Source organism: Moschus berezovskii, chromosome 12 (genome assembly GCF_049115385.1).
Source record: "Moschus berezovskii isolate FMDL1 chromosome 12, NW_MosBer_1.0, whole genome shotgun sequence".
Classification (NCBI taxonomy): domain Eukaryota; kingdom Metazoa; phylum Chordata; class Mammalia; order Artiodactyla; family Moschidae; genus Moschus; species Moschus berezovskii.
Window position 1 is genome coordinate 4806850 of NC_142471.1, and position 24610 is coordinate 4831459.

At 43.3% G+C, this 24610-nt stretch overlaps 1 protein-coding gene across 2 annotated transcripts in view; it reads left to right on the plus strand.

Moving 5' to 3' along the window:
* Positions 1-24610, plus strand: part of DISC1 (DISC1 scaffold protein) — a 407183-nt gene that overhangs the window by 373729 nt on the left and 8844 nt on the right. The window contains exons 11-12 of one of the 2 annotated variants that reach the window (XM_088841835.1): positions 711-984; positions 19902-20018. In XM_088841835.1, the coding sequence (XP_088697961.1) occupies positions 711-984; positions 19902-20018 (391 nt within the window). Of the gene's footprint in view, positions 1-710; positions 985-19901; positions 21192-24610 lie in introns of those variants that run through there. The other variant, XM_055425806.2, reaches the window with a different exon arrangement.

Sequence of the window (24610 nt, forward strand, 5' to 3'; positions counted from 1 at the left end):
GGGACAGGGGAGCCTGTTGGGCTTCCGTCAATGGGGTCGCACAGAGTCAGACACGACTGAAGTGACTTAGCAGCAGCAGCAGCAGCAGCAGTGAGGCTGAGTATCTGTTGTTATGCTTTATATTACCCTTGCACTGCTTCACTCATTTTCATTACCTGGGTGAATGTGGGTCAGTAAGGGGAAAAGGTGCGGGAGGGACAATCTAGGCAGATGGAGTAGCACATGAAAAAGTCCTTGCCCTGGGGGAGTTGGGCAAGTCTAGGGACTCAAATGAAGACAGCCAGACAAGAGGACAAACGTGAGCAGGGTTGTTGTATTGAACCACTGAGTCTTGAAAAATATTTAGGATCTTGGATATCCTCACAGACCAAGTAGCTAAGAAGGACTATACTTATTTCACTGTTACTTGATGGTATACAAATTTGGCCCTTCTGAATCTTCTGGTTGAAATAATCCATCATTATGTAAAAGTAAGTTGTTCACTCTAACTTTTTAACCAGGTGGAAAAGCTCTTTGTTTGGTATGATGAAACAATGACAACCCACTCCAGTGTTCTTGCCTGGAGAATCCCAGGGACGGGGGAGCCTGGTGGGCTTCTGTCTATGGGGTCGCACAGAGTCAGACACGACTGAAGTGACTCAGCAGCAGCAGCAGCAGCAGCAACAGCACTGAACTAATCTTTATGCCTTTGTTTCTTCTCTGCCTCATAGCTGCAAGTGTCCGCTGCTTGGAAAAGTGTGGGAAGCTGACTTGGAAGCTTGTCGGTTGCTCATCCAGAGCTTGCAGCTCCAGGAGGCCAGGGGCAGCCTGTTTGCAGATGAGAGACAGGCAGATGACTTAGGGGGAGGTGCTTATACCATTGCTCTGGCCACCCCCATGAAGTCCCACCCTGAAGATGAAAGGAAGACACCTTTGCAAGCCTTTGAAGAGTGGACGGTGCACCCGACCCCGTCTCCTCACTGTGCTAGCAGTGAACAGAAAGAGGTCTGTCCATCCTCTTAGGATTAAGGATTCTTACTCTGAGGGGGGGCTTTGGGACCACACTCCAAGTGAGAACAGTAAATACTGGGTGGGCTTCCCACTGAACCAGCCAAACTCTTTAAAGTTTTAACAACTCCTGAACATGATTTCAAAATGATGTAGAATTTTTATAGAAGTTGTTTAATATATAGGAGAATGAAAAAAACTTTTGGCATATTTAGCTCTATTTTTATTCTAATTTCATGGCTGTAGTCAGAATATATAAACTAATATATAATTACTGTATATATATAGCCCACACTCTATATGTCATATATAACATGTGGCTGTTGTCTGTATACATATTTTATATGTCATCTGTGATATTTAATTCTATATTTAGAATATGTATCCTATAATATTTATTCATTAGAATCAAACAAATATATGTATATATTCCATTAACTGTTTTTGCCAAAGCAAGATCATAATGAATGTTAGAATTTGCTCTTTTCATTTAAAAAACCTAAGATATGGCCTGTGATATAGGTATTAAAAATTAAAGTGTAGATTTATTCATTGTTTTACCCCAGGGCTGACCTAGATTCACAGAGATCTACCTTCCCCACCCCTCCCCTCCCTGCTTCATCTCTCCTTACTCTCCCTTCCCCTTGCTCACTTTCGCTTCTAGCCTTAATAAGATCTTTTCAACAAAAGGGCTCCAGGAATTTCTTTCCAGTTTCAGTGCCATGACAGGAGGCTTCAGAGTACTTTTCTGGCCAGATTCCCAGGTGTTCTGAATATTAAAAGAAAATAAAACCTTGGTGAAGCTGGAGGAGGGGCTTCCCAGGTGGTGTAGTAGTAAAGAATCCGCCTGCCAGTGCAGGAGTCACAAGAAGATGTAGGTTCGATCCCTGGGTGGGGAAGATCCCCCGGAGGAGGAAATGGCAATCCACTTCAGTATTCTTGCCTGGAAAATTCCATGGGCAAAGGAGCCTGGCAAGCTGCAGTCCATGGGGTCACAAAGAGTTGGACATGACTGAGCGACTGAGCATGCACACCCAAGTCTGGAGGAACGTGTCATTCCACGTCCGTGTCTCACAGTTGACATTAGATGTGCCCCCTCCCTGGGTCTTTGCCACTACTCACCAGGGAGTTTGTCCGTGTGGGTACCCTGCCCCCATCCTGTCTGCAGGACCCTGTTCTTTAAGAGCACACACCCTCTGATGACCTGTGCTTACAGTCAACGCCTTCTGGACTTGCCTGGATAATTGATACTCGATCATATATTTTCATTGAGCAACCTTATGAGAAAGCAAGCTGCTGTCACTCTCTGGAATCCTGCTGGCCTCTACACCGAGCTGTGGATGATCTCAACTCCTTTGTTAGCTGAGGCCTTGCAGGTGGGATCCTCTGCAAGGACTGGTTGCCTTGCTTTTGGTTAACATTGTTGAAAACTTGTGGCCTGTCTCAGTGGGCCAGCTTGGAAGAATATTCTGATGCAAGGGGCATGCGGCCTGGCCATCTCCAGTTCTGTGTCCATCATGTTCCATGTACTGTCCCTGCTTTGCTCTCTGGGGTTTAGTCAGAGAGGAAAGTGGGCATCTTTGGAACGCTTGCGCTTCCCTTCTGGAAAGAACAAAATTATAGAAACAGAAAACTGATCAGTTGTTGCTGGGTACTGGTGCGGAGGGGTGGGGATGAGGGGTTGGTGGGGGTGGGGGGGCACCTGTCACAAACAGAAACAGGAAAGAGTTGGGGGTGGGGCGGTAGTGAGAAAACTGTCTGTATCTTGATTGCGGTAGTGGTAGTGTAACTGTGCACGGGTGCATGCTGAGTCACTTCGATCACGTCTGGCTTTTTGCAGTGCTGTGGGCTGTAGTCCACCAGGCTCCTCTGTCCATGGGATTCTCCAGGCAAGCATACTGGAGTGGGTTTCCATGCCCTCCTCCCAGGGATCTTCCCATCATAGGGATTGAACTGCATCTCTTACATCTCCTGCACTGGCAGGCAGTTTCTTTACCACTTGCGCCACCTGGGAAGTCTGCATAACTAAGTGTATATGTCTAAATCTCTAATTTTACACCAGAATTTTTACTGCATGTAATGTTACAAAAGTGACTATAATTTTAAAAATAATATCTCCCTATTTTAAAAGTGAGGCTCTAGCTGTTAGATTTGGTTGCATTTGTCTCAAGGCTATCAGAAGGCAGTACAGCAGATGAGCAGAGCCGAGGCCGCTGGGCTGTGTACAGACTGCATCTCCTCATCTATTTAAAAACAAAACAAACAATGAGAACAATGAAAAATATCTCATGAACGAAGATTGTAAAGATTTAAATAGAATAATGCATCTAAACGTGAGTGATACATACCTGGTGGTGGCAGTTTAGTTGCTCAATTCTGTCTGACTCTGCTACCCCATGGACTGTAGCCCACCAGGTTCCTCTGTCCATGGGATTCTCTAGGCAAGAATACTGGAGTGGGTAGCCATTCCCTTCTCCAGGGGATCTTCCTGACCCAGGGATTGAACCTGTGTCTCCTGCATTGCAAGCAGATTCTTTCCCATCTGAGTCACCAGGGAAGCCCTGACACATACATGTACAGGCTTAACTCATAATTGTGTGTATATTTATCACTCTTTATGGCAGTCACAACAATCTCTAAGACCTTTTTAAAACAGTATACCCTGCTTCTTTTATTAACAGAAAAGAGCAATGACTCCGTGGAAGATATTCAAGTAAAGAAAAGTTTAGTAAACGGACAGTCTTGTTTGTTTTCGGGTGAAGGATCCTCAGCTACTCAAAGCGTGAATAATGACCAAGGGTCTCATTCGGAGGAAGGTGCTTTTGTTTTCCTGCCTTGGTTTCCAGGGACTCTGGATTCTGGCTCCTCGTGTGTTTATCCTGAGGCCACAGGGTCTGTTTGCTTTGCAGCACTGAGTTGCTTTTGCTGTGAAACTCCCTGCTGGGTCTGGCCACCCCACACTGGTTTCTCTCTTGAAACCTGGTGCCCTGAAGGCAGTCAATTACTTTCTAACCTAAATCTTCCATGAAAAATTGCTGACTTCTTCTGGAGGTCCACAGGGAGATGGATTTTCAAAGCCTTCCCTGTGCTTATCTGCCCCATGTGGGTACATGCATTTTGGTTGCACCGGTTCTCACAAGTGCTTTGTCATTAATTAGAGATTTTGCTGTGTTTAGGGTCCCACCGGGCTTCTCAGCACCATTTCCCCCATTTTACAACTGGGCCCATTAAGGCATAGTAATTTGCTGTGGGCTTTGTTACCTAGGAAGTTGGCCGCAAGGCGAAGGGCCAATTTTCACTTGCGCTTCCTCAATGTTAAGAGCCCTCTTCTTTTTCAGCTTCATTACAGCTCTCCTGCAAGCATTGCCTCAGCCTCTGGAAACAATCAGCTGCTGTTGGCCCTGCTTTATAGACATTACAGAAATTGCACGGGGGCCAGACAGAAGCTGGGGAAATCAGTGAGCCAGCTTCCTCCACTCTGAAGTTGCTCTTTTGTACTTGCTGTTCTGGCCATTATACCTGCGTAATTCTCTCTTTCCTGTCTGCAGCTTGTCCTGCTGGGGTGCTTTCTGTTTTTACTACAAAGTGGGCTTCCCTCCCGCTGCGTTCCCCTGGACAGCATCACTCTCCCTGCCTCTTGCCTCCAGCTGCTTCCTTTCCCAGCCAGGAGCTGCTCAAAGAGGCTCAAAGAGGCTAAAAAAGGCCCAGCAGCTTTGAGCATCTCACGCAGGATTTGAGCAGCCAGGGTGTTAAGATGTCTGCAGTAAAGGGAATTAACAATAAGATACAGGGTAACTTTATGTTTTTAGTTTCTGTTTGGTGATTGAAGTCTAGTTGACTTACAGCTTTCGTTATTATTGTTGTGGTTGTGGTTTAGTCTCCAAGTTGTAGCCAACCCTTTGCAACACCATGGACTGTAGCCTGCCAGGCTCCTCTGTCCATGGGATTTCCCAGGCAAGAAAACTGGAGTGGGTTGCCATGCTCTTCTCCAGGGGATCTTCCCGACCCACGGATTGAACCCAGCAGGTCTCTTGCATTGCAGTGGATTCTTTGCCATCTAACCCACCAGGGAAGCCCTTTAGTTATTATTTAGGTCTCCAGAAATGATTGCCAGCGTCTCCCAATTTCATTTTATTCCATTTCACATGAAAGGAAAGCTGAAAAAACCAATATGTGGTGAAGAAGTGTGTCCTCACATCTTAAACTGATTTATACTTCTAGAAACATCTGTAGTGGTTGAAGGGCTTTTTCTCCAGTCCTGGCAGATGCAGTTTTGCTTCTCTCTCTTCCCCATCACTTCCTGGCTCCCCTGAGCTCTCAGCAGGGCAGCAGCCTCACCAGTGAAGCAGGGTAAAAAGAGCAGGGCCTGAACTACATGTCCTCTTCTTATATTTGTATTTTTAATTGCGGGATAATTGCTTTACAATGTTGTAAAGCATTGTATGGTTTCTGCCATACATCACCATGAATCAGCCATGAGTATACACATGTCTCCTCCCTCTTTGAAGCTCCCTCCCACCCCCCACCCCATCTCAGGCCTCTAAGTTGTCCCAGAGCATGGAGGCTGAGCTCCCTGTGTTATGCAGCAGCTTCCTGCTGGCTATCTGCTTTACACGTGGTAACGTATGCGTTTCAGTGCTACTCTCTCAATTCGTCCCACCCTCTCCTGCCTCCACTGTGTCAAGTGTGTTCTCCACGTCTGTGTCTCTACTCCTGCCCTGCAAATAGGTTCAGCAGTACCATCTTTCTAGATCCCATACATATGCATTAATATACAATATTTGTCTTTCTCTTTTGACTTACTTTGTATAACAGGCTCTAGCATCTACCTCACTAGAACAGACTCAAATGCATTCTTTTTCATGTAACAGCCCATTGTATACGTGTACAACTTCTTTATCCATTCACCTGTTAATGGACATGTCCTCCTGGTAACTCGTCTAACTTGAAATTTGTGAGACAACCCCCAGGATAGAATGCTCACTTAATCATTAGCTGCCTTTTCTCTTTCTGTCTAAGGCCTTTGAGGAGAAAGCAGAAAACTTGGGCATGAAAAGAAATTCCATCCTTTCTACAATTTAGTATTTTGTGTTGCAAACCCAACCTCCTTACCTCAAGAGGAGAGCAGCAGAAGCAATTAGGTTGCCATGGGGATTGGTAATTGATTGATTAACTTAAAAGCCAGAGAATTGTAAAAAATGATATATGTGCATTTAAATATTTTTTAAAATTTATCTACTAATTGTTACTACTTATAAGACCAAGGCTTGGCACATGTTTGTACAGATTTTCCTGACTGGCTTTTCCCATGGCTCTTCTTGCAGAAACCTCACCAATAATGCATCATTAACAGATTTCCAGTTTGTGTTTCTTTAAAGTGGCCTGGCAATTTCTAGAGCACTTACAAAACAGTCTTCAGTCTCTTCCCGCTTAAATATTATTGAGTTTTCCCAAGGTTTTCAGCATGGTATAGATGGAGAGAGGAACTCCTCTTCTTTCCCACTAATATTTCATTGCTTTACATAGTATTTATTTAAATTATGTAATTAGAATTTTAAGTACAGCTGGCACTGAAAGGTTGAGAAAAAACTCCGTCAGTAGATGGGATGTTGGCAGGCTCATGGGCACCACCCTGGCCCTGGCCCCTGGCTTCGGGGGAGGGTGCAGAGCCCCGGACACCTGTCAGGTGGGAGGAGGATGCTTCTTGGCCACCATTTAACTGGTTCCTGCCGCTTCTCTCAGTTAATTGATGCTATCAGCCTGCCAGCCTCCTGCCCAAGGAGAGGAAGTGGATGCCTCTGATCTGCCTGCTCTCCCTGCTTTTGGAAAATTACGGAACCACTCTCTTTGCTCCAGGGCCTAACTGTGGCGCCTCTTCTACTAATTAAAAATAGTTCTGTGCTTCAGAGGAAAACTACCTCAGGGCCTTCAGAGCCTCCTTCACCTTGGAAATTCCTTGTCGCTCACTGATGAACACTTGAGGGGTTGAGAGAGGCTGGTCACAGGCCGGGTGGTGAGGACTGTGATGCTTACAGAACAGTTTCCTTTGCGAAACGGAGAGATTTCGAATCCAGGCTTTTACATCTCTGGAAAGTGTACTAATACTCTGTTTAAGGCAGTGATTCTAGTCGTCTCATAGTTGCGTAACTCACAGAAAAAGCATTTAGAAATTCAAAACAGTTTTAATCTAAGATGAACACAAATGGAAGCTGGCATTTGAGTCTGAGCCCCTTGTAATTCAGTACTTCTTATCAACAGGCTGCTGGCAGGGCTTCCCAGGTGACGCAGTTGGTAAAGAATCCACCTGCCAATGCAAGAGATGCAGGTTTGATTCCCCGGTTGGGAAGATCCCCTGGAGTTGGAAATGGCAACCCTCTCCAGTATTCTTACCTGGGAAATCCCATGGACAGAGGAGCCTGGAAGGTTACAGTCCATGGGGTCCCAAAGAGTCGAACATGCCCAAGCATGCACACACACGCAGGACACATCCCCTGAAAGGCAATCCCCCCAAAGGTGTTCTCTCTTCATTTCCTCATGCAAAAGGACCTTAGAGTTTATGCTGCTATCACCAGAATCTGAAGTCTTGTGTTAAACAGATTGTTTAGGTATTCACTGATGCTGTCAATCTCATTTACAAACAGATTTTTCCTCCAAAGTTTCCAGTTCAGTTTGGCCTTATGCAACATTGGTGTGTCCAAGGAAGCAGACCAGATTCTCTCACGTGATCATGGAATAGGAAATATGGCTTCCTAAACTTGCCTTCCATGTGAACTAGAAACCACAGGCCAAGGAACATACATGAATTACCAGGCCATTTCTTCTTTCAGCCATATCTTTTGTTCTATTAATGGTTCTATTTAGAATTCATTTCTTGGTGTCTTCTTTGAAATAAGCATACAGATTTGTCATTTCATTGTTTTAGTCGCTAAGTCGTGTCTGACTCTTTTTGTGACCCCGTGGACGATAGCCCACCAGGATCCTCTGTCCATGGGATTCTCCAGGCAAGAACACTGGAGTGGGTTGCCATTTTCTTCTCTAGGGGGTATTCCCCCGACCCAGTGTGCAGATACTTGAAGACAATTCATTGGTGATTCAGCTTGTTCTGACCTGAAGACATCTAAATATTTCAGATGCTTTCCTTACCACCACCAACATCTGGATGCTTTTAAAAGAAATACCACTTACTCAGGGTGTAACCATATAATCTGAATATTTGGATGAATACATGTATCTTATGGAGTAGTAACGATGTATCATTACTGTCATACCATGTGCCCCTCTGCTTGTTGGCATTACGTAATGACCACAGAACTCAGCATTTATGTGAAAACATGAATACTTACAAAATCTATTTCAAATAGATTGTGAAAGATATCCTTTGTGGTATTGGACAGGAGTTTGAGGTAAATATTCTTTGTGTGGACAATAGAAAAAGGAAAACCATATAGCCTTTCTGGAATGTATTTGCCAAGCATGTATTTTGGAAAACAGCCCAAAGGAACATATTTAAGGCTGTGATTTTAATACCGAACTAAGGAAATGCTTTAATGTATCAGCTAAGCTCATGGATGGTGGTAATCACATCTGGTTTACCTCAAGCTATAGGTGAGACTATGAAACTTAAGAACAGAACAAACATCATGAGGCTCAAGATCCATTTTTGGTTTATAAGGATGCATGTGTGCAGTGCAGGATTTTTAATTGATTTTGAAACATAAGTACTGCTGTGGCTCAGCAATCCATAAATGCAGGTTACTCTGTCACCTGTCCTTTCTGTGTGATGTAGCCTGTGACTTTCACTGCAGGAATTAGACATTTTTATGGATAGGCAGCTATTGCTGTTGCCTTATTACATGGCCAAGGAAATTAGGGATCTAAGTAGGCTGCTAGGGCAGAGAGGGGGATGTCCAAGTCAGAGACCTTCCCTGTTAGCGCAGGTCCCAGCAGCTAACTGTGGGAAATATCAATGGCTGATTTTTTTCTTCTTTTTTTTAAATTGAAGTATAGTTGATTTAAAATGTTTCAGTTAATAGGTAACACTGCTGTGTGTAAAACAGATGGCTAGTGGGAAGATGCTGAATAGCATGGGGAGCTCAGCTCAGTGCTCTATGACGACCTAAGGGGTGGGATGGGGTGCGTGGAAAGAGGCTCAAGAGGGAGGGCATGGATGTATACATATGTGTGATTCATGTTTTTACACAGCAGAAGCTAACACAACATGGTAAAACAATTATATGCCAATTTTAAAAAGCGATTCCATTATATACACATGTTTTTTCAGATTCTTTTCCATTATAAATTATTACAGGGTATTGAATATGGCTCCCTGTGCTGTACATTAGGTCCTGATTGTCCATCTTATATACAGTAGTGTATATATGTTAATTCCAAAGTGAAAGTGAAAGCTGCTCAGTCGTGTCTATTTGCGACCCCATGGTCTATACAGTCCATGGAATTCTCCAGGCCAGAATACTGGAGTGGGTAGCCTTTCTGTTCTCCAGGGGATCTTCCCAACCCAGGGACTGAACCCAGGTCTCCCTCACTGCAGGTGGATTCTTTACCAGCTGAGCCACAAGGGAAGCCCCATTAATCCTGAACTCCTCATTGATTCCTCCTTTCCCTTTCCCCTTTCGTAACCACAAGTCTCTTCTCTGTGTCTGTGAGTCTGTTTTGTACATAAGTTCATTTGCATCTTTTTTAGATTCCACATATAAGTGATATTATAAGGTATTTGTCTCCGGCTTTCTTCACGTAGTATGATAATCTGCAAATGGCATTACGTCATTCTTTTTCGTGGCTGAGTAGTACCCTATTACATATGTAATGGAATATATGTATGTGCCTCACGTCTCCTTTGTCCACTCATTCATATTGATGAGATCCTTAAGTACATCACGCAGCAGAGTGTGTTTCTCACATGGGATATAGTCCTGAAGGGTACTTGTTGATTTCCTCAGCTTAATTTTTAAATCATGGCAAGGCTTCTTACCTCAGTTATCAGGTTTCTCTTGTCTTGCTACTTGATATCATTTCAGACATCACACTGCCTTGCCCTTTAGAACTACTTTTGTCAGCATTTTAAAACATCAGCTATTTCAATGTTCTTTATCCAGTGACTTAACCCAAGGTGGAGCCGGTCTGCTCAAATCTGCAGCAGGTCACCGCTGATGAATAACATTTCTGAAAGCATACGCTCTGTTAGGTGTGGCAGTCTTTCATAAGTAAAGTTGGCAGCTACAGCAGTACTTACCTAACTAGCAATGTAACCTAAACAATTTCTATTCCAAATACATTTTTATTCAGGAAATAGTGTGTGTGTGTGTGTGTGTGTGTGTGTGATACATATGATTCTCTCACCACTCTAGATGTGGCCAGATGAGATGTTACCAGTTACTTGTTCTTATCAAAGCAATTATTATTATAATCCTTACCCTTTTTTAAGTACTTTTTATGAGGACCATTTTTAAAGTCTTTATTGAATTTGTTACGATATTGTTTCTGTTTTACATTTTTGTTTTTGGCTATGAGGCATGTGGGATCTTAGCTTCCAATAAAGGGATCCAATGCACCCACTGCATTGGAAGGCAAAGTCTTAACCACTAGACCGCCAGGGAAGTCCCCCCTTCCCTTTAAATATGAGCTCTAGTTTTAAAACTTTAAATATTTATATCTTCCAAATTTCATAGGCAAGGACATAGTCTTCTTTATGGGAAAATCACTAAGTAATAAAGTCCTTGGAGAGCCTGACCACTGAGTCTGTGAGTGTGGTTTTCAGCAGTGTGTGGGGTGCAGACATCTGCTCAGGCTTGCAACTGAATGCATTTTTTGGATCCAAGTATAAACCTTTCTAGATAAATAGAAAGTCATTTTAATGAGAAAATCCTGCCCAACAAAGGAAATCCTTTTTTCTGTTTTAAATCACACTTCCCCAGTTTAGTGAGTAGGACAGAAATTTGACATCAGCCCTAATTCAACACAGCTGAAAATTTCTGCCTGAACACTCAAGCCTACGGGTTTTGATCATGAGGTGAGTTACGCAAATTCTCTTTGAAATATTGCCTGACCAAGTTAGGGCTACCCAACCAGACATGTATGGAAGGACAGGAGGGAAGATTTAGGGCTCTTCTCGAGGCTGATAAAAGGCAAGTGCGTGTGGAAGGGCGGGGACAGACACACAAGACCCACTAGCTGCCCTAGAGACAGGAGATCATCCCAGGCAAGCTGCTCTTGGCTGCATCCAGGGAAGGGACTGAGTCTAGAGACATCTCACAGGTCGCTGCCTGGCTCTTCACACTTGGTGAGAGGCAGCCTTGGCCAAGGCAGGCTGAGAAACTGCATCACTTCCTCAAGACCTGCAAAAAAGAAGTCTCTATTCCTTGCTTCAGCAGATGTGTCCTGAGCATCTTTTGAGAACTAGGCAAGTTGCACGGGAACTCCAGGGATGGCAGGACTCCATTCTACCCCCGTCTAGCTGGAGAGATAGGCAGGTGCGTACACGTGAGAGAAGTTCTGTGCGTGGCGTGGGAGGAGCACCCTGGCCTGGACTTGAGGTGGTAAGAGACTCAGGGATTCAGGAGCGTGTCTGGAGGAAGTGGGGTCTGCAGGGCTTCTAAGAGGGGAGGGAGCGTCAGCCAGGCAGAGAAGGGAAAAGCTCAGTAAGAGGCCCTATTCCTGCTATAGCTTTTTTCATTCCGGCCTGTGGTGAAAATAGTTACTCCTAGGGCTAAATGATGGAATAAATGTGTAGAAAGAAAAAAATAATAGTTTGAATGGCTGAAAAGACTGCCTGATGGGACAAATTACTAGAGAGTTTTCAAAGCCACTTTGAAATGCCAAACAACCTGTACTTTATCTGTTCAGAATTGCAAATCCTACAAAACTCCATTTCAGCCAGGAATACCAATGATTTTGTAGTGGGGGACATTTTAATTTTCAAGTATCAGTCATGTAGTCATGTAAGATTTTGGGGGCCACATTCAATTTAATAATTAAGTGGGAGCAAATGTTACCAATTTCACGCTGAGAGGAGTCCAGTGCATGAAGAGCTACTGGATGTGGTTCAGAGAATGTTCACTGGGAATCTACCAAGTAGATGGGAGAGACGGGCAGTTAAGACTCTCAAATCTTAGGGGGGCGGGGCAGTGGTAAAGAATGCGGGTTCCATCCTTAGATCAGGAATCCCTTAGAGTAGGAAATGGAAACCCACTCCAGTAGTCATACCTGGAAAACTATGGACAGAGGAGCCTGGCCAGCTACAGTCCATGGGGTCACAAAGAATCGGACATGACTGAGCAACTGAACACACAGATGCACGTTCTTATTCAGAAAGGAAAACCGGCCATCCTGCCCACGTGACTCACCTGCTGTCCTCTGCCTCCAGCCTTGTGTTTCATGGGCTTGGAGACCAAAGGCCCCTCGCTCACCACTGCATCCCAGGTTGTCCTGGTTACCATCATCACCAACATCTAGGTGACGTGTGTGCAAGTCATGGAGGAGGTACCTCTTTGGGTAAGCCTGAGCCCTCTGGGAAACAGAACAGATTTTCTGAGTTTTGAGGGAGGAAGGAAGAGAAGAGACAGCTTCTGGTGCTGTTTGCTTCTCTGGTTTCTTTCTGTCATCACTTTGTAGCCCCCTCAGCCCTGCCATGGGTCAGCCCTGCACAAATCCCCTTCTGTGTCCCTCTCCCCACCTCCGTGCAGTATGGTTAAGTCAGTTTCAGAGGAAAGAGCTGGCTAGATGTGGGGAGACCTCTGTCTTGGACCCCAACCCACCACTTTCTCTTTGTGTGACCTTCGGCAAGTCACAGGACTGTTAGAGATGCTTTTAATTCAGAGGAACTGAATTAGATGAGACTTGAGTTCCTAAGCCCGCCAGCTCCAGTTCTCTCTGCTTAGGCATGAAGATGCTTGGGGAACACCTGTGACATTCTTTGCAGCCCTGACTGAGGTGGCTTTTTGTACATGCTTGCGTGTGATATCCTGGGAAACAGGCCAGAGCGAAAATGAGGGACTCCACTTTCTTGCAGTTACATCCCAAGCTGGGGCCTCAGGAGCAGTGCATTGCTTAAAGAGTGCACTTATTTTGGCTTAAAGAGAAATGCCAGCATTGCCAAAGACCTGTCAAAAGACAACTGCTTTGAAAAGAAGTTCCCTTTCTGTTAAGACTAACAAGTAAACAAAAGCCCTTCTGTGGCTCCTATTTCCTTTACCTTTTTATTTGATTTTTTTTCCACCGGATGATAATCGCTGTATGATATTGTGTTGGTTTCTGCCATACATGAACGCGAATCAGCCTCGGTAAGGGAGACGAGAGACAGCTTCTGCTGCTGTTCGCGTCTCTGATTTCTTTCTGTCATCACTTTAGCCCCTCAGTCCTGCCCTAGGTAACCCTACACAAATCCCTCCCTATTCCATCACAGGTTAGGCAAATAATGTGGATACAATTAGAGACTAGGCGTAAAGCTGACAGTGAAGCCCCCTGCTCTCTTGCCAGGGGACCTCTGCATAGTGAACCTAAAAACCAGTGACTTAAAAAGGACATACTTGAGAAAAGTGTTCTCAAGAGAGACATAGTGGTAACAGGCCTGATGCCTCCCGCCAACACCCTGCCACCCTGGGCCGATGGAGCACACGCACACTTATGTTCCTAGGAGGATGTAATCCTTGGGGATTTACATAGGGTGGCGATGTTGTCCTTCATCTGAGGCAGTGAATGTGTCCCCAAGGGGGCTGTGAGATCTAGAGACAGGAATCTATTCATCTAGCACACTTCTGCCTCTCATGAGGAAGCATCTTGCTGTACCATATCCACTAAAGAGTCATTTTCCCCAAAGCGAGAGGGAAGCAAGCTCCCATTGGTTACATCCTGAGCAAATATGTTATTCAGACTATGCACCTGCATATTTGACCAGAATTCGGGGATCTGGGGACCAGTGACCAATAGCAGTGACCACTCATTGTGATCTTTTTCTTAACGCTTCTCAGGCTCATGGCTCCAGTTCCCAGCACGGCTGGGTGCTCCCTTCCCTGAGTTAAGTCTGGATGTTAGCACTTTAGTGCACTTCAAGATCTGCTGGGTCTAGGGACCAGAAGCGGGTGCGCCCTGCTAGTGTTGTGCAAGGGTCCTGTCCATTCAGGCAGGCTCCCATGTGGTGTATGCCCATGCATCCTACTGTTTTAGCTACTACAATTCTTAACACATCATGGTCAGCTTAGTGATTAAAAAAAAAAACCGCGATTTCGTATATGCATGGACCTGTGGGGAGGACTGTCTTTGCCCCACATGGTCTGGGTGTTTAATGAATCACTTGAAGGTGGGTCCTCAAATTGTCTAAAGGCTCAGTCCCGCTCATACCTGGCTGTTGACTGGGACTTTCGCTGGGGCACTCAACCAGACACCTACACCTGGCCAATCCAAGTGACTTGGGCTTCCTCACGACATGGACCCTGGGTTCCAGGGCAAGTGATCTGAGAAGACATACCACCTATTATGATGTTGATCTGGAAGTCAGGCATGTCAACTCTGTTGTATTCTTTTCACCAGAGGATCCTTAAAGGACCAGCCAGGTTCAACGGGGAGAAGTATTAATAATAATCTGTTTCCTGGCAGCACAGGTAAGGTTCTGGAAGGCCATACTGCTGTGGCCACACACACATTCCGCCCTGCCTAGGCACAGCATGGGAACAGCAAGGAGGTTCTACCCAGCCCCTCAGGGTGTGGTCCACAGGCAGGACCTCCACAGCTTTGTCCAGCTGATGCTCATGACTCTGGTTCCATCTTGCCCTCTATGGACAGATGGAATTTCTTTGAGCGATGGAGAATTTTTTATCAGATTGATAACGTATGTTAATCTTCCCTCTTGTTAGCTGTCACTGCTCAGTTTAGGTCTTAAGCTAATTCCATTCCCAAGGTTCCATATGAGAGCATTATGGTAAAGCCAGAAGCCACTCAGAAAACACCCAGGTCACACGCAGTGTCCTTTCAGTGCAGGATCAGAATCTGTCAGCAGTGATTTGTGCAGGAGTGTGGTGGAGATTCTGTAACTTGAAGAGGCAGTCCCAGGAGAGAATGCCAATCAGCTCTTCTGTTACTGATCAGAGAACCTTGATCTCACTGAGTTTGTTTCCCTGTGCCTCTTTGTGCTTTTTAATCTTTTTTTAAATTATTGAAGTATAGTTGATTTACAAGTTGTGTTTATTTCAGCTGTATATCAAAATGATTCAGTTATTACATTTTCCATTATAGGTCATTACAAGATATTAAAAATAGTTCCCTTTACTATACGGTTGGTCCTTGTTGGTTATCTATTTTATCTGGAGTAGTTTGTATCTGTTAATTGCATACTCCTAATTTATCCTCTGCCCTTCCCCTTTGGTAACCATATGTCTGTTTTCTATTTCTTGTGCTTTTTAAGCTTTAAAATTGTTTTTTAAAAATATTCAGTTGTATGTCTTCCATACTTTTCCATTATGGCCTGAATTGGTGTTCTTAGTGACTTTTTTCTTTATTATATTTCAGAGATGTGGAAAATACAACAAAACACTGAGAAGAAAATAAAAATGTACTATAATGCTGGTCCTCCAAATAATTGTTAATATTTTAATGCTTTGCCTATTTCCTCATTATTAAATATCCTTATATTAAAATGATTTTAATGGCTAAGTATAAACTGAATATACCAGGACTTATTTTAACCACTCCCTTTGTTGTTGGACACATTATTTCCTCTTTCTCGCACTCTTAATGCAACTACTTTTGCATTACTAAATAATAATAAATTTTTATCTAATACATATGATAGACATTTTCTCTATTTATTAAAATGCTTAATAAAAATTATTTAAATTTAAATATATGAATTTTCTTTTTGATAAATTCCAATAAAGGGGATATTGGCTCATAGGCTATAAATAATTTAAAGTTTTGCTGTTGTTGTTTAGTTGCTAAGTTGTGTCTGACTCTTTGTGGCCCCATGGACTGTAGCCTGCCAGCCTCTTTCCATGGAATTTTCCAGACAAGAATACTGGAATGGGTTGTCATTTTCTTCTCCAGGGGATCTTCCTGACCTGGAGATCGAACCTGCATCTCCTGCATTGGCAGGCAGGTTCTTTACCACTAGCATTATCAGGAAAGCCCAAAGTTTTTCTGTATGGTCTTAAATCACTTTTCCAAATTCACACAATCACTATCAATCTGCACCTAATTTTAAAATAAAAACAGGCAGGAATTATGTATTTGGGGGAATATGTAAAGCTGTATTTTAAATGGACTTAATTTAGCTTTGATTTCTATTTGTTTTAGCCCTAAGATGAAAATTGAATCATTTGATTCCATCAAAGAGTGTTTTGAATTCCTTAGCTTCATGTTCTGATTCTATGCTTTTGTGTCTCTTTAGAGTGTAATCTCTGTCGTATATATTTTCCCACCAACACTGTGTTTTTCTCCTTCATGTACGGCTTGTGGTTTCACTGCTGTCAATCATTTTTCTGCAGATGTTCTTTTTCTTGGTGGCTTGTTCAGTTCACGCGTGACTATGCCATTACTCATGGCCTGTTGTCTCCACTTCCATGCAATTTGTCTACTCTGTAATTCTACCTCTTTGAATGATAATGCTACTACTTTTAGAGCAGTCAGATATACATGTATATGTGCTTTTCACAATCTACTCTTTTCCCCTCATCACTACTATGGTCAGTAATGAACAAATCTTCACACATGCCTCACATGCTCTCTTTTATAATCGTGTCCACTTGTCTGCAAAATTATATGTTGTCACTAAGTTTTTTGGACATATATTAATTTATAATATATTAGATGTCTTTAGTATTTACAGTTGTTATGGGTACTTCATCTGCACTGTTTTCTTCTAATGTAGTTGGCCATTTGGGATATAAACTTTAGGGAATTCTGGAGCTGATATGAAAGTGGAAGTGAAGTCGCTCAGTCGTGTCCGACTCTTTGCAACCCTGTGGACACACCCACCAGGCTCCTCTGTCCATGGGAATCTCCAGGCAAGAATACTGGAGTGGGTTGCCATTTCCTTCTCCAGGGGATCTTCTGAACCCAGGGATCGAACCCAGGTCTCCTGCATTGCAGGCAGACACTTTAACCTCTGAGCCATCAGGGAAGCCGAAGAGAAGAGTTGTGTCCGACTCTTTGTGACACCATGGACTATGCAGTCCATGGGATCCTCCAGGCCAGAATACTGGAGTGGGTAGCCTTTCCCTTCTCCAGGGGATCTTCCCAACCCAGGGATCAAACCCAGGTCTCCCACATTGCAGGCGGTTTCTTAACCAGCTGAGCCACATTGGGATATAAACTTTAGGGAATTCTGGAGTTGATATAGTGAATGTTTAATTACATATCTTGATTAAATGGTTATTCTTGGACTCCAATTATAGTATTATATAACTTGTGAACTCTAAGGACCTTTTAAATATTGCCACACCTGGGCATTTTTTTTCTAGCCATTAATTATAGCTTTTTTAGTAACTCTGCAATTTAATCTGAATATATACTCAATTCTTTTCCCTATGCAAAATTATTTTTATATACCTTCTAAGACTTTCACCACTAGTTGGAAAAATGTAAGTTTTACTTTTGGTGACTTTTAAATTCTGAGCTCGCTTTTTGCTGCTTATTTATTTACTTATATTTTTATTGAGCTATAATTGACATATAACACTGTGTAAGTTGAGAGGTTTTTATATGATGTTTTATATGATGCAGTTATTACAAGATATTGAATATAGTTCCCTGCACTACACAGTAGGTCCTTATTTGTACATTTTATATATAGTAGTGTATATACGTTAATCTCAACCTCCTAATTCATCCCTCCTCCCCCTTTCCCCTTTGGTAACCATAAGTCTGTTTTCTATGTCTGTGAGTCTGATTCTGTTTTATGATAAGTTCATTTGTATCATTTTCTTAGATTCCACATATAAACAATATCATATGACATTTGTCTTTCTCTGTCTGACTTAACTTAGTATGGTAGAGATTCTAGGTCCAGTCATACTGCAAATGGCATTACTTTGTTATTTTTATGGCTGAGTAATATTCCATTGTGTAAATACGCACCACATCTTCTTTATCCATTCATCTGTTGATGGACATTTAGGTTGCTTCCCTGTCTTGGATATTGTGAATAGTGGTGCTCTGAACACTGCGGTGCATGCATCTTTTTGAATTTTATTTTTCTTTGGATATTCATCCAGGAGTATGATTGCTGGTTCATACAGTAGCTCTGTTTTTCATTTTTTAAGTAACCTTCATATTATTCTCCACATGGTGGTTTTGTACAGAAAAGTGACCTGAAGAGGGCTCTTTTCTGGTTCATGTGTTGGATACAAGTATGAAGGGGAAACATTTCAGAAGGCAGGAGCTCCCAGACTTGGCTGTTCATTCATAGAAACAATGAATGCCATGTGCCTACCATGGGTCTGAAATTGTGCCAGGAGCTCTGAACCTAGCAGCGAGCAAGCCATCATTATCTGAGCTCCTATGGGGCTTGATATTCATAGTCCCTTCTTTTATGGGACTTATGCCCTGGTGTGAGAGAAGGAAAATGAGTACTTACACCTGGTGGTGATAGCAGCCGTACATATAATACAGGTCTCCTGGCATTTAAAGTCTCCTTGGGAATGCTCTTGCACTGCTGGTGGGAATGTAAATTGATATAGCCACTATGGAAGAAGGTATGGAGATTCCTTAAAAAACTAGTAATAAAACCACCATGTGACCCAGCAATCCCACTCCTAGGCATATACCTTGAGGAAACCCAAACTGGAAAAGAACATGTATCCCATTGTTCACTTCATTACTATTTACAATAGCTAGAACATGGAAGCAACCTAGATGTCCATTGACAGATGAATGGATAAAGAAGCTGTGGTATATATACACAGTGGAATATTACTTGGCCATAAAAAGGAACACATTTGAATCAGTTCTAATGAGGTGGATGAACCTAGAACCTATTAAACAGAGTGAAGTAAGTCAGAAAGAGAAAGATAAATATCGTATTCTCACGCATATATACAGAATCTAGAAAAGTGGTACTGAAGAATTTATTTGCAGGGCAACAATGGAGAGACAGAGAATAGACTTGTGGACATGGGGAGAGGGGAGGAGAGGGTGAGATGTATGGGAAGAGTAACATGGAAACGTACATTACTGTATGTAAAATAGAGAGCCAACAGGAATTTGCTGTATGGCTCAGGAAACCCAAACAGGGGCTTTGTATCAACCTAGAGGGGTGGGATGGGGAGGGAGATGGGAGGGAGGTTCAGGAGGGAGGGGACATGGGTGTACCTATGGCTGATTCATGTTGAGGTTTGACAGAAAACAAAATTATGTAAAACAATTATCCTTCAATTAAAAAATAAATTAAAAAATTTAAAAAATAATTTTTAAAGTCTCATATTAAGATATTCTAGCTTTCAGGGACTGTGACCAGTGTACAGATAAATGTTCAGTGCCCTATTAGAGTCCTGTGCCCCTAAAGGAACATCTCTCTGTTCTTACAGGTCAGCTTCTCTTTGGTTAGCATTCCTATTCCAGTGTGAGTTTGCCCATGAATGCAGTTCAAAGACCCAGGCTTCCCCTTTGATAAATCCACTTTAGGATTTGATATACTGGATATAAGTCTTAGAAATGACTGGATGCAGGAGATAAACTGTGGAGTTATGTAGATACAGCTTATCATTCAGTAATAACCTGAAATTGCCATTCTCAAGAATGACCTCCAGGGAAGACAACGTTTCTGGCATGTTTCCAATGGGATGCAGAAGGTAGCAGAGCTCTGCTGGGGAGTCTTCCATTTGTGGACAATGGATAAATCACAGATGTGTTCATAGCCCTGAAAATATCTGTAGTTTACTAATGATACATTTTTCTTTTTCCCTGGCCAGGAATCTTACGTCTTTTCCACAGAACTTGGAGAAAAATGTGAAACCATAGGCAAGAAGCTATTGTACTTAGAAGATCAGCTGCACATGGCAATCCACAGTCATGATGAAGATCTCATTCATATCCTTTTAATCCTGCAGATGAAGCACCTGTTAGGTTACTTTGTAAAAGTCTTAAAAAATTGCAGTTTTCCTATGCCTCAACAGATGGAAACAAATAGATACTCCTGGTATTTAGAGTTCAACACACCTCTGACCTCTGAGATTATTCAGTATGCGATGTTTTCTCTCTAGGTTTTGGTAAGTTGGCATTTTTGATGACTAAACCTGACTGCTAAAAATTACCAAAGAAATTCAGACATGAACAAAATGAAGCCAAAGAAAAATGTAGTTTTGGGGCTGTGCAGCTGGGTTTGTGGGGCTAAGATGGTTGTGAGTCTGACTGCCCGTTTTCTAGGGGCTTTCTGAATATCAAGAAACCCAAATGCATCTTCAGCTTCCTCTTCCATGCAGTTCTGCCATAAAATGGGCAGAAGAGTATCACACTAGTGGGACTTCATATCACTCTCTTCCAATTTTTTTCTCATACAAGATTCAGTGCATTTCCTGTCACATCTGCAAATTCCTTTATCAAAACTAGTTGCCAGTGAGCAAGATGGCACAAGAAACTACTGGCTTAGGTGTTTGTCCACGTGAAGCACAGAATCTCATATTAATCAGTGTATGGTTTGTCCCTGGTTAGCTCTTCTGAGGGCAGATGAGTGAGTACAAGATGAATGAAGGCACATACAGCTCCGTCCTGTAATTTTTTTTAGGTATTTAATCATAAGTTGAAACGTCTCTAGATGAAAGTACTTCTTTGTTCATTTATCCTTTCTGTTCAGTAGTATGACTTTTATTAGATGTCTTTGTGAGAAATGTAGCTATTTTGAACTTTGTTTCTCATTGCTGTCTTTTCAGAATTCTAGTTCTTACCAGACTTTATCTGGAATATGTGTGTTTGTTTAAAGAGATTTGAATGGTCAAGCATTAACCATAATCACAAATATTCAGATCCACAGTCTAATGATGGATTCAGTGTTGTGTTTCCTTTCTCCTTGTAACCTGAAACCTTTCACCTTGCTTATTAAATTTAGCAGGAAAAAAAATTTCAATTTAATCAGTGATTATTTCCAATTTCTCAAGGTACATTTTTAAAAGCAGACATTCTGTTTTTCGTAACTCCCTGCCCCTAATAAACTGTTACTTAAGCTCTCATTAAAAAGCTGGCCAAAGAAACAGTAGCAGTATTTTTGCCTTTCTCCTTTATTTCATGTTCATGGATCCCACAGATTTGAGTAGTTGTTAGGGGAGTGTGGCCTCCAGCAGGTGGACAAGTGACAGCCTTCAGCTGGGCATCTGGGAACAGGGTCCTGCCAAGGGCCAGTGCACACTGAGTGGTTCCTGGCCAGCAGGTGGGCTTATTCCTCAGTGGGAAAACCCCGCAGCTTCTGGTGGGCTCAGGGAACAGTTCTGACATCTGCATTTGAGGTCTGTGTTAGCCTCTCTTTTAGAAATTTTCCAAAACGTTAGTTTGATTCTAGGGAATTGGGTTTTCTCCTTAATAGATTTGGGTAGTGGCAAGAGGGCTGAGAGGGGACAGAGCTGTGTATAAATAGGATGCTTTTAGTGCTCCCAAGCCAGATTCAAGAGCAATGGGATCATGGACAGTGGGTAATGCCTCTATAAGCATCTCTAAAGTCAGATAACAACATGTACCTTAAGGTTCCCAGGTGCCACAAGTGGTAAAGAGCCTGTCTGCCAATGCAGGAGATGTAAGAGATGTGGATTTGATCCGTGAGACAGGAAGGTCGTCTGGAGGGGAGGTCATGATAACCCACTCCAGTATTCTTTCCCTGGAGAATCCCATGGACAGAGGATCCTGGCAGGCTTCAGTCCATAGGATCACAAAGAGTTGGACACAACTGAAGTGACTGAGCATGCACTCATGAAGGTTTTTATTTGAGTTAAATGGGTTATATTCAGGAGATGTGTTGCACATAGTTCTTATACATGGTTGCTGCTGCTGCTAAGTCACTGCAGTCGTGTCCGACTGTGCGACCCCATAGACGGCAGCCCACCAGGCTCCCTGGTCCCTGGGATTCTCCAGGCAAGAACACTGGAGTGTCTTGCATTGCCTTTAAGTGCTTGGTTTTAGGTAGAAAAACATTTTCAGTATCAGTGTCACAAGATCAAACCATATCCCATTTTTATATGAGGTTTCAAGATAGATTGATTCAATCATTTTGTAATAAATCCTTGAAAGAACTGATTGGTGACCCTACAATGACTTATATGAAAAGTCATTTCATTCTGATAAAATTTCTGTAGACAGATAGGGATTATTATTTCTACTTGATAGTTGAGAAGACTGAGGCTTAGAAACTGCCTGACTGTCCAAGATCATTTCTGATGAACGGCAACTCATCCAGCCACCAGCCCATTGTCCTTCATGGCCAATCAGAAGGCGGCCATGCCTGTAAGTAGCTGGACAGGCTTATTCTGTGGAACCCACAATTGCTATAAAAATGTTAAGTTTTAATAAGAGGTACTTAGTGAAGATATGTTTATTGAGAATTTTGCTGGTCCTTGCTGATATAAGTGGAAGCATAGAGGGAACATGTCAAACCAGGACTGGGAAGCACTGGTTTAGGTACTGACATCACCCTTCACCAATAAAATTTACAACACAACATGGATTTCAGTGCCGACTTTGCAACTCTGGCTTTGTTCTGTGTCACTGATTGAGAGTAAATACAAAGAAGGTATCTTTGAATTCAGATTGGCGCTTAGTGGATCTCAGTGCCCTGAGATAGAAAGACACATTTACAAGGCACTGCTGAAGCTTCTTACACAAACCGAAGCCCTTGTTTCAAATGAGAACTTATCTCAATTCAAAGAGGCTGCTGAAATCCTCCAGCCGAACTCTGACTGGTTTGTGTTTCCATTCTTGATCAAAGAGACAAAGCTGAGTGCAGTTGAAAGAAACAGCTTGCCGTCAACAACAGGAAAGAATTTCCCAGCAAGCGTAGTATTTTTGTTTGATTCCATTAAGGGCTCTGCCAGAGCCTCCTGTGCCTAGGCTGCAGAGTGTACATGATTAATTCGAGCCCACATTGATGTCCATGTTCAGAAGATTCAAGCCTTGGACACTCCAGATGCAGGAGGCACGGAACTTTGCATAAGTCATGAGTGTGTGAAAGCCCTGGGGCTGGAGCATCAGGAGAGGGTGGGCCAGTCACAAGCAGTGGGGCTGACCTTCACAGCAGATCCTCTGGGCATCCTGATTTAACATCAAGGCTGTGGACAGCTGACTTGTAGTTTTTATGAAGAAGACACTGGATTGACAGAACGGAGGAAGGGGAGAAGACAGGCCGTGTCTCTTCATCCTTCTGACAGACTCACTAAATCACACCGAGTAACAGCACCCAGCCCATCAGGAAGCACACGGCAAGCATCTGAGAAGAGTCTGCAGCGTTAATTGGAAGAGCCGGCGTCACAGAGGTGACTCACGCCTGGCATCTAAGGCGGGGACGGGAGGTGCGACTTCACTGCCACTCAAGCCGGGATTTCCAGGACTGTTTGTCTGAGTCTGTAGTATAATTTCACAGTCACTTTGGATCCTAATTAGCAGTTGTGTTTTGAAAAAACATGTTGAGGGGATGGAATCATTCCTCCACATACATAGCGCTTTAGCTGAAAACCATCTAGGTTAGGTGGATGTTTTAGCAGCGATTTTTCTCTTTCTCCTTCAGCTTCTACAACACGCTTTCAGGAGGAAAGAAGGACACCTGGGATTGGGACACTGAGCATATTTCAGAGTCCCCAGGATAGTTCTGCCTGCCTCTGAATCCTGGATGAGACAGGACAGACTGATTTGCATCCATGTCCAGGAAACCCTCCTGGATCTCTGTTCTTTCTCTTTACTTGGAATGCGTGGTGCCCAATCCATTAGTTTTGCTGGTGCTTGATGGCATGCAAACACTCTAAATACATCCAGACACATGCACAGATGCCACATGAGCTTAGGAGCCCTTGTTTTAGTTCAGCTTTAAAACATGCAGCTGTAACTGACAAAGGAAATGGGAGTTTGGGGGACTTGCTCTTGCCTCCTTGGAAATGCTTTCATCTTTTAGAACTGAAGAGCTGGAAGAGGGGTTGTGACCATCACGGTGTCACAGATGAAAGAACTGAGACCCTAAGACGCTGCAGTTTGACCGTTGTGTGCACTGGTCTGATGCGAGTATTGGGTCCGGGGTTCTTCCTTCTGGCCCCCATGAAAAGGAGTGGAATGGGAGGAGGAGGAGTGGGAGCCCAGGAGAAGTCTGGCCACCTGGCACCTACTGCAGGCTTAGCACGGGTGAACTTGGCCCTGGGCGGCACCACAGGAAGTGCGCCTGCGCAAACTTCACACCCTTTGAGGCTGCTGCCTGTGGGCGGGGCTTTCCTATCTGCTCGTCAACAACTGTGCCCCTCACTTTTGGCTTTGGGAGTGAAGGAAAGTTCCCAGGATTGTGGCCACAGGGCCTGCAGGGGAATCACTGTTGACAATGAGAAAATAATTTAGCAAATGAGTAACTTACTTCTTTTGGAAGCAAAGGGGATCAGATAAACTGAAGACCGTCGTTTGACCCAGCTAGTAAAATGATCGCTTGGAATCACAATTGGCAGTA